Source organism: Aythya ferina (genome assembly GCF_964211825.1).
Source record: "Aythya ferina genome assembly, chromosome: 2".
NCBI classification, from domain to species: Eukaryota; Metazoa; Chordata; class Aves; order Anseriformes; family Anatidae; genus Aythya; species Aythya ferina.
In genome coordinates, this window is record NC_140297.1 from 38,915,700 (window position 1) to 38,934,628 (window position 18,929).

Sequence of the window (18,929 nt, forward strand, 5' to 3'; positions counted from 1 at the left end):
AATAATAATAATAATCCTTCAGCAGTGGGTTGTTTTAAATACATTAAATACATTATCTTTGGGAGTGCATCACAGAATCATAGAATCACAGAATAGTTGAGGTTGGATTGGAAGGGACCTCCAGGGATCATCTAATCCAACCCTGCTGAAGCAGGGGCACCTAGAACATGTTACACAGGATCACATCCAGGCAGGTTTTGAATAGCTCCAAAGAACCTCTCTGAGATTCTTTGAAAGAACCAAAGAACCAAAGCTCCACAACCTCTCTGGGCAGCCTGTTCCAGTGCTCTGTCACCCAAAATGTAAAGAAATCTTCCTCATGTGGTGATGAAAACTCCCGTTGTTCAATTTATACCTGTTACCCCTTGTTTTATCACTGGCCACCACTAAGAAGAGTTTGGCCCCATCTTCTTTACGTTGTCCCCTCAGGTATCTATGTTTAATATTTAATCCCTGATTATTTTTTTTCTCATAAATTTTACTTGACTTCATAGTAGCCTGGAGTAGCCTAAGCATCAGGTGTAAAATGAAATATTATTTTCACCTCCTACATAAAAATATTATCTCCCTCAGATTAACCGCTCAGCAACTAAAAGCAAATTGTCAAAATAAGTGTGGTAATAAATGTTTGAAGGAACATTATGAGTTGAAAGATTGCTGTTTCATTTGAATAACTTGAAACTAGCAAATTAACTAAGAATATTTAGTTTTACAAAAGAAGTAGAAAGGAAAAAAAAAAAAAAAAAAAAAAAAGTTTATACAGGAGCAAATAAATTGTTCTTAATCAATATAGCACTAATATTTCCTGGAACCTTTCCTGAAAACTCTCTGGCCAGATTCTGATACCATATATAATTAAATAATCAATATAGTCAAATAATCAGATAGATCAAAGATCTTGGGCATTGGGGTGTGTATAGCTAGCTAAAAACAATCAATATGATTGATTGTTTTTCAAGCATAAATGAATATGAGAAAAAAATAGAAGAAATAAGGAAAGAGCCAGTTGTAACACCTAGGAGAGGGAGGTGGTGTAGGAAACTGTCTACTCTGACAATCAATGGGGTTAATATGCCTAAATTATCTAGGTCTCAAGCACAGGATTGAATTACTATAGTCTAATGAGAATTCATGCATCACCCAGTTCCCTGGATACTGCTTATGCATATCCTACTTGCCCTAAAGTGTAGAATATTTCAATTTCAGTTATTTGACAGTAAAACAGAGGTAAAATGAGTTATATTACCTAGAATTTGCTGCAATCAAAAAGTGTGCCACAGGCAGTTATTGAATCAGTTGACTAATCCTAAATTGTTATTCTGCTGTAACTTGATCATATGTCTAATCCCAGCAGGATTTATTTTAAAATATAGAGCTTAAAGAGAAAACAAATACCGTGGGCACAGGAAAATCAGTTGGTTCAGGTAAAATAATCCTGTTTATGGGTGAAGAGATTCATCTGGCCTGAAAATAAAGTTTTACTATTGGATTATCTATACTTTATTTTATTTTATTGTATTTTATTTTTAAATTAGATCATTTTAGATTTTTTAGGGATTAGAAATTGAGATTATACAAAACATATTTTAGAATTTCACTTTTGAAGTTGGAAAAGGAGAATTATTCTGGAAAACATTTTAAGGATTAACAAAATAGTTCTGTGAATATTATTTTATAGTTTTCACCTTTTTATATAATTTAGGATTGCAACCTGCATTATGCATTAAGTAGAACTTCTGTTTTTGTGTAGTCTTTTTTTTGTTTTGTTTTGTTGAGTACCTGTTTAAACTAGTATTTTCATACCAATGACTACGTAGGAATATGTGACTGTGATTGCAGAACAAATCTAGAACGGAATGGGATGGTAAAGCTTTAATTCAAGAACAGTCACCGAATGGTTCCTCCACCTTACTGACTTGCTTTAGGTTCCCAGCAAATGTATGCCCAAATATGAAATACATTGTCATTTCATAGAAACTGAGCATTTCTGCATAAGCATGGACTTTCATGACTGCAGAATGAAATTCTTTATTCAAATATGGTCACAAACAGGAGGGTAAAGGCCATTAAGAACCCTCAAATAAGCAAAGATATCAGTTAAAGCTTTTCAGTTAGATCACTGCTTTAGAAAATTTGAATGAAAACATTACAAAAGCATGTAGTCATGATGACTGCAAATTTGGAAGACAGCAGAATAATGATGTTTCATCTTTCTGCTGTTTCATCTTTCATTTACTGTTGTAGATATGGTGTGAGGATTTAATTAGAAGACAATATAAATAGGAATGGTAGCTGCATGTGAATTAACATTACTGAATGTTGGTACTTGGGGTGAGAGTGGGGGGAGGAGTAGAGGGGAAGGAAGTATGTTGGGGCACATCTTGCCAGTAGTGGAAATAGTAGGCTATGAGAATCCATCCAGACTGAGCTAATTAGCCATGGGATCCAACCAGAAGATAAATCAAGGTTTATGTTTGAGGTTGTTCATATCAAAGCCATACAAAAGGTTTTGTGAGATTTGTCAACCACTGGTTATCTTCTCTGTATGCATCTTACAGATTTGGTGGCTAACAGGGTTTCTGGCATACCTTGTGTGGGGTTGGTAGAGGAAGGTGATCAGTCTGCAGGCTAGAACAAAGCAGGCACAGGACTGGAAAACAGGAAAGGAACTGAATGAACTGGCACTTGTATTTAGTGGGTGTGAGGGGAAGAACTGTTGGACGCAAGAACGGAGCAGTGGTAGAGGATATATGAAAAAACAGCAGTCATGTGAAAGGAGACTGACGAGATGGGGAGGCAAGAGATTTGGCAAAGGAGTCTAAGCAGAGCAGTCTTTCTTTGGGTTATTGGCCATTGATTAGCCATTAAATTTTTCTTAATATGAAGTGGTTCTGCATAGCAGTGTGCTCAGGTGGCCAAGAAGGCCAACGGCATCCTGGCTTGTATCAGGAACAGTGTGACCAGCAGGGCTAGGGAGGTGATCGTCCCCCTGTACTCAGCTCTGGTGAGGCCGCACCTCGAGTACTGTGTTCAGTTTTGGGCCCCTCACTACAAGAAGGACATCGAGGTGCTTGAGCGGGTCCAGAGAAGGGCAACGAAGCTGGTGAGGGGCCTGGAGAACAAGTCCTACAAGGAGCGGCTGAGGGAGCTGGGCTTGTTCAGCCTGGAGAAGAGGAGGCTCAGGGGTGACCTTATCGCTCTTTATAGGTACCTCAAGGGAGGCTGTAGCGAGGTGGGGGTTGGCCTGTTCTCCCACGTGCCTGGTGACAGGACGAGGGGGAATGGGCTTAAGTTGAGCCAGGGGAGTTTTAGGTTAGATGTTAGGAAGAACTTCTTCACTGAAAGGGTTGTGAGGCATTGGAACAGGCTGCCCAGGGAAGTGGTGGAGTCACCATCCCTGGAAGTCTTCAAAAGACGTTTAGATGTAGAGCTTAGGGATATGGTTTAGTGGGGACTGCTAGCATTAGGTCAGAGGTTGGACTCGATGATCTTGAGGTCTCTTCCAACCTAGAAATCCTGTAATTCTGTAATAACTTGAGGGTAGAAATTAGAGTTGAAATAACTGAAAAATCTCTATTTATATATTCAGGGATGAGGCAATGGGGTGATATGTCAGATTGTTCAAAACCCCTTTAAATTGGCAGTGTTGTGTTGTCCCTCTGGAGTGCTGCCAGGCCAAGTTCACCTTTGTGTTTGATAGCAGTAGTTGCTGCTTTATGGACTGAAGCACTTTGTGTTAAGCTCACCGGCTCATCCACACAAAAGCAATTGGGGCAGAAGCAAAAGTCTGCAACAAAGTCTGCAAGGACTGACTTAAAGAGTGTGGGTGTTTGTTTAACAAAGCACATGTATCTATTCTAAAACAAAATAAAAATATGTTCAAGAAAAAGGCATCTTTTAGTTTCAACATGACTTAAAGGACATTCTTAAAGTCAAAAGGACAGTCTAGAATCTATCTTGATATTTCATTTGTGTGAACTCTAGCTTTCTGATTATAACTGAACTTGAATCATTTAACTTGAAATAAGAACACATCTTTTTTCCTGATGAAGAAGAGAATAGAGAGGCTTCATCCTTTCTTCCCTCCTTACGTCAAATATTTTAACATAAAAATTTTTAATGTATTCAAAAGTTGTAACACAGTGAGTCAACCAATTATGATATTGTTTGATGTAATTTCTGATTTAGTTTTAGGTAACTTTTTAATGGTATTACTCATATCACAGATATTATTTATGTCCCTTGTTCTGTTTTTCTTAGCACATGGCATGATGTATGTTGCATCCAACATCATTTAAAATGATGTTTTTTCCAACTTAAATGGAAAAATTGGGTGAGGTTACTTTGCTTCAAAAGTATATTTTTTATACAGTAATAATACTTATTACATGATTTATCCGTTGCTCTCAGAATTATGAGAACTGATGAAATGGAAAAGGGATTGTAGTAGTTGTTCCAGTCTAAAACTGACACATCAAATAAAATCTGAAGTATGAAGCATGTACAGGCTGAATTTGGCTGTTATAGCCTATTTAAGGATAACATATTAAAACATACTTCATACAGAAAAGTTTTGAGACACTTACTGTCCAAAAGGTATTACAGTCACTTCATGTATGCTTTAACAACCAACTCAGAGATTAAATGTCCCTCTTGCCTGGTTTACTGCTGTAATCTTCTGCAAAATTTGTGCCCTTCCTCCTGTAGAAAAAGAATACATAAATAAAATAAATAAAATATTAAAGCCCACCTGATCTTAGGGCCTTTGGAACACTCTTTCAACACTTTCAGCACTGAAGGGTACTGTTTTGATGGTGAGAAGTCACCTGGAATCTCCGAGGATTTACATTATAGATGCTTGTTTTGAATTTCTTGCTGTGCTTTGATAGGTTAGTGGCATCTTTAGGTGGAAGCACAGTAAGCTTCATAATCAAGTTATAAAATATAAAATATTCAATTAATATTCTCAGAATAGATTATTTTACAATTTGTTGATGTTTATTACTTGTTGTCTCAATTAGCTTACCATTCTCGTTGATCAAAGTTTTAAAGATGAGAAAACATTTATTTTAAAAAGTAAAAAATTTTCATCTTCCACTCTTCAAACAGCAATCCCCAAAAGTCTGCAGAACACATGATTCCTAAAAATAATAAAACCTTCCAGAATAAATGCTCCTTTCTAAATTTGTGTTAAAGATTTTGTTGTGCTTTTATATTTTTTTTTTGGCTTAGGAGCACTTCCCCTTCAGTTTTCTTGGTAAGTCCCTTCTCACAATAGTTTAGCTGTAAATAATGTTGCCCAGACAAATAAGCTGTTTACACCCAAGTACAGCTCAGAAAACTGACAAGAAATTAAAGATAGATCACACTCACCTACCTTCTTCTGTATTTTTTGTCTAATCAATTGGATGTAGAAAGAAGCACTTACCATTTTCTATTTGATTTTTTATACATAAAAGTTATCTGTGAATGTTGTGCTAAATTGCTTTGAAAAGAAGGCAGAAAAGGGTGCTGTGCAGAAAACCCTCTAATCTCTTCAATCTTGAACAATGAATTCCATATGTGAATTGATAAGCCTTTGGTGTACTGGATGGCTTAGGGGGGGTTAAAGCAAGCATTTATCTCCTTCTCTTTTAAAGAATTAGTTGCCTCAAAAATACTAATGTGCAATAAGTAAGCAAATCCTTTTCTTTAACCTTGATAACTACACACTGGAGGTTTTTGAGACAAACGAGAAGAAGTTTTACCACTTTTATGGTAATCATCATATCAGTTGGAGAAAGTGCAATATTTCTGTCTGTATTTTCCAAAACAGTAACCTGCATTGGGCATTTTTTTTTCTGTTGAGAACTAATTTAACTCATGAAGCAAACATCCTTATCTTTGTTTCTTACCTATATCAAGCAAATCTGCATGAAGTAGTTATGCACGTTGTTGGTGCTACTATGATGATTTGTAAATGTGAATAATATGCAACTAAGTACTGAGTACCTGTGGAGTTAGTGGATCCTCTTGTATATTGCGAACCATATGAAACCATGTTAATTTCACGTTTTAATACATGGTGGTTTCAAAACATTTTCGTAGCTTTATGAGCAAGGCCAGCTGAGACTACTGCTTCATCTAAATATTTTCTCTCTCTGATTTTGTTTATATTTTCTGTTTAGTATGCAGATTTTGCTGAATGAAAACACTGTTTCTTAAAACTTAATTATAGACTGAAAGATCTTAGTCCATGGAACCAGATAGTCTTATGTCTGTGTCTAAGTCACTGTGTTAAGACTCTGCACTACATCTTGAAAATTTTAAAGGACCAACAGAGTTCCAAAACAATAAAAAATTCACTGAAAAATTTATTATTTTAGGAGATTCACCTCTAATAAGTAGAAAGGAGGAATGGGAGAGATCAAACTGTCAGAAATATGGTTTGACCTGTTACAAACTGTGTATAGGTTAACTAGTTAGTGTGTGTCAGGTGATCTTAGCAAACAGTCTAGCCTTGAATTAAGGAAGATTGCATAAAATATTTCTGTCAGTGAAATATGGGAAGTAATTCTCTTCCAAACCCAGATCTGGCAGTGAAACTGGGCAATACACATAATAAAGAAATCTTTTTTCTGATACCTTTAATGTGTGATCCTGTCTCTGTGCTAAGTCTCTGCCTGCCTCTTCTCTTTACCCTCAGTAATGCAGTAATGGGGAAAAAAATGCTTTGTGGCTTGCATATATTGGTAACATGCTTGAGGATTGTCCAGTCTTAGTGTAGACTACATAAAGAACATGTAGAGAAAGTCCAAATACCTCTTTTTTTTTTTTTTTTTCCCAAAAAAGTTGTGAAGAGAAAGGAAAGAAAAAGAACTCAATGCTGCAAAAGCTAATCATGGTAATCAGACATGCCTTTCTCTCTAGCACATCTGCATACATCTATCTCATGTGCCTAAGTTATATGAGTCCATGTACATAAGTGTTTCATACATGAATATAACAATATCTTTAGTATGATGCTGTGTTTATTTTACATTGTTAGGGCATTTAACTTCAACCAGTCCAAGTTCATCACATCATTTACTTGGCCATGTTTAATTTCCAAAATTAATACATGAATTTAACTGATGTAATAGTGTATCCAGTATATCCTATTTTGACTAATTAGTCTATCAATGTGTAAAAACATGCAAAAGTCAGTTCTTCTGTCTGTATTTTGGAACAGACTAAACCAACAGTTGAATATATAACATGAAGTAAAGTGAAGTCCAGAGAGTTTTTGTAATTCTATTTCTCTCTTCTTTAGGTACCTTTTCTGTCTTGGATTTTAAACGTATTTTGCCTATTATATAGTGATATATGGCTGATTTTATGTTTGGATTTGTGTTGGTACACAGTCTTCTCTATTAAAAACTATCATAACATTGAAAACTTAATCATCCAAGATAAATTGTCTAGAAACAGTTTTGTTTATAAACAAACCCATAGTAACATCATTTTAAAACTGAGCAGCAAACCAGGTTTGGCTTGTGTTTTATGTGTTTAATATTCTGGATAATGCAAATCTTCAAATTACAATTATACAGGATGAAATAAATTGAGTTATAACTTCAGTGCATATAAATATGCTGCAGAAAACAACTAACTTGATAAATTGTCAAGAAGACATTTTTCTTAGTAAGAGACAGTGATGATTTCACATCATTCATTAACTAATAGCATCAGTTATACTTTTACATGTCTTGTTATTGCTACACATTCAGCAAGAAGGATCTGCTTCCTCATTTTATCTGAGATTAGCAAACCTATTGACTTCTGGATTATCACTTTTAAGGTTGCTTTTTTGTTTTTCCCCCTGAATTATTAAAATTATCCTGGCAAGTTTCCATTTCCTTAACATTTCTCCAGTTTTATGACGTTGTATTGAAAATTAATACTGGTGATTCAGCTTCAGACTTGTAATTTTGTTAACCGCTGATGTTTCCTGAACTTCAGTTGCATTTTCTATTTTACTTTGTAAAAGTAAAGCCTCCAGTTTTTTTTTTTTTTTTTTTTTTTTTTTTTTTTTCAAACTAGCAGGGCTTATTGAATTCCAATTGATCTGATTGTTAATTCATGCTTAAAAAATGTTCAAATGTATTGATAAAACACTTAAAGTCTTAAAAAAAATTATTTTACACTTCCAAGTTCACATCATAGATAGTCATCTTTTCAAAGTATGTATGTATGTATGATGAGATCATATTTTCCAGGTCCAAATGGTTACTGTTTTTTAATCAAAAATAACTTTTTTTTAAAATAATTGTAATGTTAATTTATCCCAAATTCACACACCATTTCTAATCTTATGTTAAGTAATTATTCTTTTAGAGGCTTTTAAGAATTGAATAGTTAAGAATGCTTTTATAACTGGTATATATCTGCATCTAAAGGCACCTACAGTGTTGTGTTTATTGTCCTACACAATATGAATGTACATTTTTCAGTAACTGCCTCTCTATTTGTAGGCGTAAATTGTCCTTGAAAACAAGCATACTTACTTTGTTTGTGCCTGTATTTCACTGCTAAAATAGAAGCAAATGCATGAAAGTCGAAGACAGGATAAAATATATTGGAAAAATAACTTTTCCCAGCAACATTAAAGAGCATAAAAACAACACACAAAACAACATTGTTTTAGAGCTGGAACAATTAACTTTTTTGTTATTGTAAAATAGCAAAATATGTGTCAGAAGCACCCTGGTTTTTTTGGATGAGCAATATGTATACAAAAAAAAAATTTATTTGGAAATGAAATTAATTAAATGTGCGTTTGTCTCACTACATGCTGAAAATGAAAATCCAACAGATATTTTATAGTGCTTCTCTGATTTTGTTTTGAAAAAAAATAATAAAAAAAATTTCTGGGGTGATCAAACTAAAATTTAGTAGTTTGGTTTCATTTCTAAGTGTGAGGGAGGTGTTTTTTTCAGTTAAGAGGAAAAAATCACGTATACATAATTAAGCTTGATGTTTTATAGCAGCTACAAATTTCATCAGATCCTTTTGTGTTTCACAACATTATCTAACATAATATAAATGCACAAAATAGATATCTCAAGGCAAATCTGAGCAGAATTCAAGGAGGTGATAAAACTGACACTTTCATAACATTTTATACCAATATTTGGCACTGCTTTAGATGAATTCATACCTTTTTCCCCAGAAATATAGGGGCCCTTGGCCCCAATTCCTCATAGCTTGCATCATCACAATGTCCTAGCAGCACATGACAGCAAACTCAGAGTAAAGCATCTATATAAACATGCTAAAGGAAAAAAAATGATACTGTTGTTCTTAAGATGGATACACAGTCATAGATACTGAGTAATCACATCTCCTGTTCAAACATGTATGAGTTAGTAATTCATTTCGGTGTCAGCAATTCCACTATTTTTAAAACAAAGTTTAAGAAACTTGTAAAGTTTGTAGGTGGATGAATTTCAGTTTCAAACTATTTTGAAGAAGAGTGTATACTGTTATAGGACTTCAGCAGTATTTTCTGCATGGGCTGTATGGCAGCTCTATTTGAGTAACTGTGGTCATAAGGTATGAAAAGGTATTTTACTTTTAATGTTCTTTAAGCATGAAAATGTTCTGAAATTAAATTCTTGAAATGAAAAAAATGCATTAATATGTACTAGTGGCAGTCCATGTTCCCTCAATGAGGCAGCATTTTCAGTTTAGTTAATTGACTCAATTAAAATGAATCCATTCAGGTGCTACTTCTCTTGCTTTCCTTTAAACTAGTTGTCCTCATTATACTAGCAACAGTGTAGTAGATTTTCATTTCCAAAGCCAACTTCAGAAGTAATGGCACAGAAAACAAAAACTACAATAAAAATAAAAAGAGAAAAAATGTTAAGAAATTAAAAGCAATGTCCCCAATGAATGGAAATTTCCAGACGTAAGAAAAATACCTAAGAATAACAAGAAAAACACTAACTGAAAAAAAAAAAAAAAATCTGGCTCATTTAAACTGAGTTGAGTAATATTTAACTATTTCATTTTCAGTGTGTGTGTGTGTTCTATATAAGCACTTTTTTTGTTGTTGTTCATTATTTTGTTTGTTTGTTTGTTTGTTTTATATAAATCATAGGGAAAAAAAAAAAGCTTTTAATGCTCATTTTTGCATTTCATTGTCTGAGCAGAGTCTCTTCATTCATGCTTGCCAGTAATTGTATTTTCACCAAATGAAAATTACAGGATAAAATTCTATCAGAAACTCGGTATTCATTTTCATGCGTGTATAACAGGAATAAATATTTTCAAACATCATGAACTGCCCCAAAATCCAAGAGTAGATGAAAGTAGAGAGTAGAGTCCTACTACTCCCCATTTCTTAGTTCTAACATGATGTGCAGTGTTTGTTACATTTTTTAATTTTGAAGAGTTAAATGTTAAGGTATGCTTATAGTTTAGGACTTCACAGGTTTTTTTTCAAGAATTTGCTGAACTTGGGGCAGGGTCTGTGAGGAAAGGAAATGTCTATATCCAAAGATAAAACAAATTTCTTATATAGACTGAACCATTTAAATACATTCTGTGTTTATTTCCATTTACAAGGCATATATCATCTTCCTATACCTTCACCTTCACTAGTAGGCAAGAGGCTGGATTTGGGTGTAGGTTTTTCCATTTGGCACTTTTACCTCCCCTTCCCCAGAGTCTGTAAGAAACCTATGTTTGGGGCAACAAACACTTCCCAAACACATGCACAGTCCTTGCTGTGCATAGTGAGGAACCAGCCTTCAGCAACAGCTGCCACCTCTGTGCAAGAGTGGCATGTAGAAGAAGCAGCTGCAGGCATATCTTGTGTCTAACAGACAGAAAGAAATCAATGCTGCCATTGCTGCAAATGGTATAATGAATGCAGTTTCCTCTTTGTAACACTTAATAATACACTACACAGATTACAAATTGCACAGCTGACAAGTCTATTATGCACCAAACTAACATCTAGAAAGCTGCCTCAAAGCAGCTTTCCTTTTGGGAAAAACCTTTTGGGCTTTTGGGTTGCCAAGACTATCACCTTGAAGTTTTTTGTTCGTTTGCTTGTTTGTTTGTTTTAACTATTATTGTGAGGAGAAAAAAAAAAAAAAAAAAAAAAGGAAAAAAAAATACAATTGCATTCTGAACATCTTCCTGACACTTGGGATCACTTTTTATTTTTTTTCTTTTTAAATGAGATGGTCTTCAAAATGAGGTGTTAGAATTTGTAAGGTAGTAAGCTAGTAAGCTGTAAAACACCAACTTTTTTGGTTCATTGCACTGCTTTCTGCCATTGTAAAAGTTATATAAGTAGTTCTCACAAATGTTGGTAGAAACTGGGTGCATAGCTTAAGGACAGATTATAGTCTTCATCGTGTAGGACATGAAAATAATTGAGACTGTTGTCAAGAGCTGAGCTTTTAGTTGAGTGTTAATGTGTTTGGGCAAGACATGTCAAAACTATATCTCATACCGAGAGGCACTCATCCTGGAACATTAAATAGGAACATGTAAAGTGCACAAGCCATGAAGCATTTCATACCATTTTTGGGATCACCATCATAAATGAAAAGCCTTTTTAAAATTTTTTTTCCCAAATGGGTTCAGCACTTTTCTATTGAGAAACAAGTAGTTTACCCTTGAGAATGACATAATTTATCATCTATGCTGGGCAGAAACTAAAAGAAAGTTTCAAATTGGCATTTTAATTTAAGTAATTAATGTCTTGTGGTTTTGGTGTGTTTGTTGTTTTTGTTTTTTTGTTTTTTTCTGAAATCTTAAAATGGTTATCCATAGGTTCTATGTATAATCATATCTTCATTTTTCATAAAGAAAGCTACAGTTGGAAAGTACTGTATGTGGTACTGTTTAAAGAACAATGTATTTATTTTAATTCAAGCTCCCATTGAAATCAACAAGTTTTAAATGTTTTGAATATTCTTTTTACTCTTGCACAGAACAGTTTTGTGCATTTAAATCTATGGATCTGTTACAAGCATATGTTATGGGTTTCTGTTTTAGATTCCAGTCTTTGCTATGCATAAAAAAAATACAATCAATGTTGTGGTGGGGATTGCTATCCCCCAGAACAAAGAAATCACTGTCTCTAATTCTGTTCCTTTTTTGTCAAGCAGATATTATTTTAAATTTCCGAACAACATATGTCAGCAAGTCTGGCCAAGTTATATTTGAAGCAAGATCTATTTGTATCCACTACGTGACTACCTGGTTTATCATTGATTTAATTGCTGCACTTCCTTTTGATCTTCTTTATGCTTTCAACGTCACTGTGGTAAGTACTAACCATAGTCTATTTTAATAGTTGTTTTGTTTTGTTTTCAGAAGATGGTTTTGGTGTTTGTTTTTTTGTTTGTTTGGTTTTTGTTTGTTTGTTTCTTTCTTTCTTTCTTTTTCAAATCCAGAAACTAAAACTGAATGAAGTAAAATACATTGGTATCTTCTGCAGCAGTGTTGTGTATTTTTACTTTGAATGCTAAAGGAAGAAATAGAATGCTAATTAAAAGTATTATGAGGTTGGGTGTCAATGTGGTCATTCATTAACAGGAAAGCAATATATGTAAATATCTGATCCATTATCCTTAATTTGTATATAGTTGCACTTAGTTCATTCTTGCTTACAGTGCTCAAATATAATTCTCTGTGGCCTTTGCTTTCTTATGCTGTGTTCAGTTATTGAATTTTTAATTTTTATAAGTTGTTATGGTGGTAATCATTGTTATGGATGGTTACTTCACTCATATGGGAATCTTCTTTCTCTTTACTGACAGGCATTCTAATGCAAAAATTACAGCATGATAAATTTTAAGTATCACACTAATTTATTTGTGTTCTAATATCTATTAGGCTGATCATTAACTTTAGCTTTGGTTTCAATTCAGCTTTGTTATGTATTTAATTACAAAATGCTTAAGCCTCTTTGAAAAATGTGTGGGTCCAATATCTGTTGATTCCACTTAATATCAGTTGTGGTGGGTTACATTTGCATTGGTTAACTTATGCTAAGACAAAGGTTTTTCTTCTCATAGTCCTATTAACATTAGTAGAATAAGAATTTACTAATCAAGATGAAATACAATTTTAAAAGTTTAATATTGGAAAGAGTGTTGGCAGAGATTTCTCAATTTTGTGGATTTTTCACATTAAGAGACTTAGTCTTTTAAGCTGTTTGCTTTCCTATTCTCAGGATTTTGATCTTCAGTGAACAGATGCACTCAATCTCATTTTCATTAAATGTGAGTTAGAGACATGTACATAGGTGATAGGATAGACAAGTATCAGAAAGCAAAACGCTAGTCAGTAAAACTCCTATGTAAGATATACTGTCTGTTTTTATTCATTTAGTTTCACTTCCTTCAGTGATCTCCCTTTTCACTCCATTTGTTATATTAAGAACTGTCACTCTTATGCTAGTAGCTTTTAAAAACAGGCGGTTAATAGATCCACATTCTTGAATTACTGTGTTGTTTTTTGATTGTTGTTTTGTTGTTGTTTTTGTTGTTTGTTTGTTTAAACAGAGAGTAATCTATTTAACTACACTACTATCTCAGTTTGTCCTTTATATTAAAACTGAATAGCCACTATAAATATGTTGGTTTAGCTTCTGTTATGATTTTTTCATTGGATGAACCATGTCTGATATTTTTCTTCTTTGTTGTTGTTCAGGAACTGATATTCTTTCTATAATAACTTATTGAAAATAAAACATTATCTAATAATTATTTTTACAGTTTAAAAAGTCTCAATATTACAAATGTTACTATAATACGATTAGCACATATCTGCTGTTTGTTATTTCTTTTAACTTTTTTCCCCTAACAAGATCACTAATATGGTGACTAAGAATATCCAGAAACACTGATTAATTGTAGATCCTTCATGAGATGATTAAGGATACATTCAGTCATTCAGTCCTCAATACTTAACTCCTCAAGTAATAAACAATATATAGGCATGTTGATCTAGAAATAAGCATTGACTGACAGGCATAGCTCTCTATATGCCCCAAGAGTTAAATGTCTCATTAAAAGTTTTCCAGCGTATAGTCTGTTTCTTTCATTTGCTCTGGCCCAATTTCAGTAGCTAGCTGCTGTATAGTAATGACCAATACACAATAGTCAAGGGCCAACCCTTTCTTCCCTCTGGCAATTGAGATGAAATCCAGAATGTAGTCTGTACCCTGTATTCACCCTTGCAGACTTAATTCTTTTGTTCTCTATATGATTCCTCAAAGGGAACACAGTGCCTTACTACATTGTATTTTCCATAGTGGTAAGACAAGGCAACAGTTAATATAATCCTCAAGATTGCAATGACTATCAACTGTTTCCAGAACGGGGGGAGGTGTGAATCACATTCCACTGTTTTCAGACTTTATTGAGTTAATAAGCTATTTCCTCATGTCTGTTCTCAGATTTTCACTCCATCGACTCTCAGATGTTGCCTCAACAGAACGGTGAGAAGGGGCATCAGGGAGCATCTCACTCCTTTGCTGTTCAGGCCCCAGCACAAAGGCCAACTCTTTAGGGATGCTCTAAATTCTGCAAGCTAGGTATAGTGCCATACATACAAATGTATGTATGGCACATATATATCATCCTCTGGTTGGAGATTTGTGTAGTTAGAGTGTGTGGAAAAGCTGTGGAGTCTCTTGCTATCTGTGGAGATATTTCAAAAGAAAACAGTGAAACCATAGGAATTGGTCCTACTGCCTTTACACCTTACAAGCATTCTGCATTATCACTAATGGGTAAACATTCAGAGATCTGAGACCTCAGGCATGTTTCTTCCTAACCTCAGTGCCTGCTGAGACCCTAGCTTCTCTCATCCTGGTATTCATCTGATTTAAGGGATCCCTTCATCCATGGAAATGTTCTGTGAAATGCTGCCGAAGCAAAAACCAGGCTGTTAAGCACTAGTCATCATGATTTAATTTGCTCAACTCTGAGTAACTATTGGTGGTATAGAGCCAGTAAAGAAAGTCACTTTTGGAGAAAAGCCAGTTAATCAAGCAGACAAAAAGAATTAAAAATCGCTGCCACTAAAATTTAAAATGTATCACGTTTCCTTGTTATTTCCTTTTTGTCATAGGACATGATGCTTCCAAGCAGAGAATTTCTTCACTACTTTTGTAGCAACTTTATTTCTCAGTACTTCTCAATATCACAGAATGCTATGAATGAGTTTTGGTTTTAGACAAAATTCTGACTCTGTCACTTTGACAGAAAAAGGTTAACCCAGATAGTCTAAAATGATTAACCAAATGGAAAATTTAGTTGGCTTTATATCTGTGGGCAGAGCAAAATCTACACAGACACAAGCATGAGTGCTGACTCCCCATTTTGTCTTTCCAAATTTATGACAAAGAACAGAAAGCTGCCTGATGGCATTTGAGGTCTTTCAATGACAGATTAGACACAACAGAAGAATGTTTGGTGTAACTAATGAGGAAATTCATTGCAATTATTTATGATTAATTACAACTGTGTTCAAATTTATGAGCAAATTATTTTAGAATGAAGCAGTCATTAGCCTTAAAATGAAACGTATCCACTTAAAAAAAAATAAAAATCTGATTTTCTATTTATATACTCAGCAGTACTTTGTAACAATAACAATGGTAATGATTTAGTCACAGATAATAACTGGGTGCACTTACAGTAACAGTACTTTTGATATTTCTTATTTATGAGAAACCGATTAAAAGACTGATTTCACCTTATCTGTCATTATTTGTTTGTGCTGTGGAGGAACATAAGCAATCATATAAAGATAAGAGCTCATAGTGATGAACACAGCACATATATGTCATCTATATTTATGTTTAGATATTACTGCAACACTGCAACTGTCAGTCATGAACAGGGACCATTTCTGTTAAGAGCAAAACAAATAGAGCCATGTTTAGCTCAAACAAGCTTATGAGTGAGATAAAAAATGGAGACGGAAAAAAAAAAAAGACTGGGAAATGTGTTGCCAGAGAAAAAGAGTAGTTTGTTATGATGAACATGATATTCAATTAGAATAATTGCATTTTATTTGTAATATAATTATTTTAATGCAAACAAGGCAATTCCGTCAACTATTTTAGGGCCTTCTGCCCCAAACTGCAAATATTCTTGTGCTTAAGGACACAGACATAACTAATTTCACGTACTTATATTAATAGACAAAAAAATTGCAAGAAGAGAGGACCCTGTAATAGCTTGTGTGCTCTCATGTCAAATCCTCACAGCTGTAAAATTCAAAGTAATTTAAATGTGTCATGTTTCTGTTTCTGTTTTCGTTGTTGTTGTTGTTTATTTGTTTGTTTGTTTGTTTTTCCCTACTATGTCTATGAGAAAAAATATAAAGACTCTTGTGAAAAAAAAAATATATATATATATATGAGCATGTAGTGAATAGTACATGAAGGTCAGGAGAGAATTACTTATTTATTTTTCCTTATAGTTTTCCCACCTAATCTCTTAATTTCTGGGATTGGAATAAAATCAATGGTTCATTAAACCTTCATGAGTAAATTTAAAATACTCCATGTTACAAATCTTATCAGGCAACTTACACCCAGTTGTTAAAAAATGCACACCTCTGAAATGAAGTTTTCAGGTTATTAGCGTTGGTAATAGAAGCAGAAAGGTTTAACTATAGGTTATTCTGGATTATCATAAACAAAAGATGTTGATCCAACAATGCTTTGAGACTTCCTTTTCAGAGAGCTCATTATATTGCTTTGGGAATGCTATGAGAAGATACGTCAAGTTTGACACTTTTTTTTTTCAGTCTGTAGTTGTATGTATCCTGTATTTGCCAAGTATCTAGTAAACTTTAATCCTAATGTCTCATTAATGAAGGAAAGAATGTTTGCTATTAACGAAATTTTGCATATTTAGTTTTTGAAAAAATAAAAATTGTGTTACATTCTAATCTGCATATTGTTTGCTAAAGCCAAGAAACATGAGCCAAGAATATTCCATGAAAAGCTGGGAGGTGCACAAACTCTGGTGTGGATATAGGTTGGAGGATACTCTGGATAGGATGGGATGGTTCAGGGGCTTCTCACTTTGTGTATTTCTGCATTTTCTCTGGGACCAATCCTCGTACACCTAGAGCTCTGAGAATATTTTTTTTGCTTTTGAAACATACATTTGAAAGGCAATAGTTTTTTAGGTAAGGAATTTTTAAGCTAGTATTAGAAGTTTTAATGGACTCTGTCTGACAGAGTCTTTTGGACTCTGAGTTAGTACAGTGCAGTAAAAGGAACACAGGCCCCTGAACACAAGTTTAAATCTGAACAAAACATCTGAGTCTTCATTCACCTCTTTTGCTTCCTTACTCTGCAAAATATCTGCTTTGTGTTGTTGCCTCTTCCAGGTTTAATTATTAAGCTGATTTCATGTCATGTATATTTAAGTGGAGTTATGCTTACTGTTTGTTTGTCTGATAGCAGAAACTGAAGATCATTGTTTGAAGATGTTTATTTTGTGTTGTTTTTTTTTTTTTCACACAGGAGTCAAATGAACCTTGAACCAGTCTGATAATTTAGTTTCTTTTCTAGAGCAGGGAAAGACCTGGTATTGTGCAAACAATTTTTTATAAATTTTTTTTTTATTATTTTTTTATAAAAATAAAATTTTAACATTTTGAAAAAAATCAAAAGGAAAGATATCTCAGGATTTCATTGTACGGTTTAAATCTAGTATTAAGTACTAAAGTAACTAAAATAAATATGTACACAACAAAAGTAAAAATCCAAACAGCTTTAGAGGATGGAGTTTCATTGCAGCAAGAGAGTATTGTGACAGATGTCAAGAGCTGACAAGTTGTTTTCTCTATTTGTTCTCCTAGGTTTCTCTTGTCCACCTCCTAAAGACAGTGCGGTTGCTCCGCCTCTTGCGTCTCCTTCAGAAGTTGGATCGTTACTCCCAGCACAGCACAATTGTTCTCACACTTCTCATGTCCATGTTTGCCTTGCTTGCTCACTGGATGGCTTGCATTTGGTATGTCATTGGGAAAAGGGAGATGGAACAGAATAACCCCCTTACCTGGGACATAGGTAAGTTATTCTTTCATGCAGATGTGTGTGTAAGTATACAAAAATATATGTATTATATAAAAAATATATAAAAATATATGTATGTAAACCATTTGATGTTTCTTGGCTTTGTTTAACCATATACAATTATTTAATGCTGTTTTTAGAGACAAGGGATTGCTTAAATCCGATAATTTTTTGTTAGCAGGTTGTACACTGAATGTAAGTATTTCTTTAAAGTTAACTATCAAACAAGTAAAGGACAGAAATTTGCACTAAAAATGTTGGAGTCTGTATCTGGTCATATAAATTCAGTGCGATTTGTGTTTCTCGAGATCTTGAAAATTTGATTCCTAATTAGTCTTCTCTAAATTTATAAACTGAAAAGTAAATTTCTATCTACTTCAAAAAGAAAAAATATTTCTCCTTTAATCTCTAAATACTATGTGTTTGAGCTTTGGCATAAGTCCTTCTTTGGCATAGTTTTAAATGATCAGTTTTAAGCAAGGAGGAGGAGCAATGGGGGGTGGAACCTTCTTCTCCCTTCCTTTTTTCCTTCCTTCTTGCTGGTCACTAGCTCTTTTAAACGTCTACTGAATGTGGACATTTTAAATGTTTTAAATGTCCAAATATCCTGTGGCTAAATGGTAACAAAAACATTCAATAAGAAAAAACAGTATGTGGGCAATCTCTGGCTGAAGAGATTGGTGCTCTGAATTTCAGATCAGCCTGGAAAAGAGGGTTAAATTGGAAAGAAAATGGGAAAAGTGGAAAAAAATGAGATTTTTTAAAGTGTTTCCATGTTTAGGAAATCAAGGATCTAGATAGGAAAGAGCTAAACAGACAGCATAGCACAGTAGAAAAC

General features: G+C 34.0%; 1 protein-coding gene across 2 annotated transcripts in view; it reads left to right on the top strand.

The window, feature by feature from the left end:
* The window catches only part of KCNH8 (potassium voltage-gated channel subfamily H member 8), a gene marked incomplete at its 3' end in the record, with an annotated part of 190,712 nt that overhangs the window by 107,217 nt on the left and 64,566 nt on the right, over positions 1–18,929 (top strand). For both annotated transcript variants that reach the window (XM_084509060.1, XM_084509061.1), the window contains exons 6-7: positions 12,150–12,307; positions 17,878–18,085. In XM_084509060.1, coding sequence (XP_084365186.1) covers positions 12,150–12,307; positions 17,878–18,085 — 366 coding nt within the window. The remainder of the gene's footprint in view (positions 1–12,149; positions 12,308–17,877; positions 18,086–18,929) is intronic.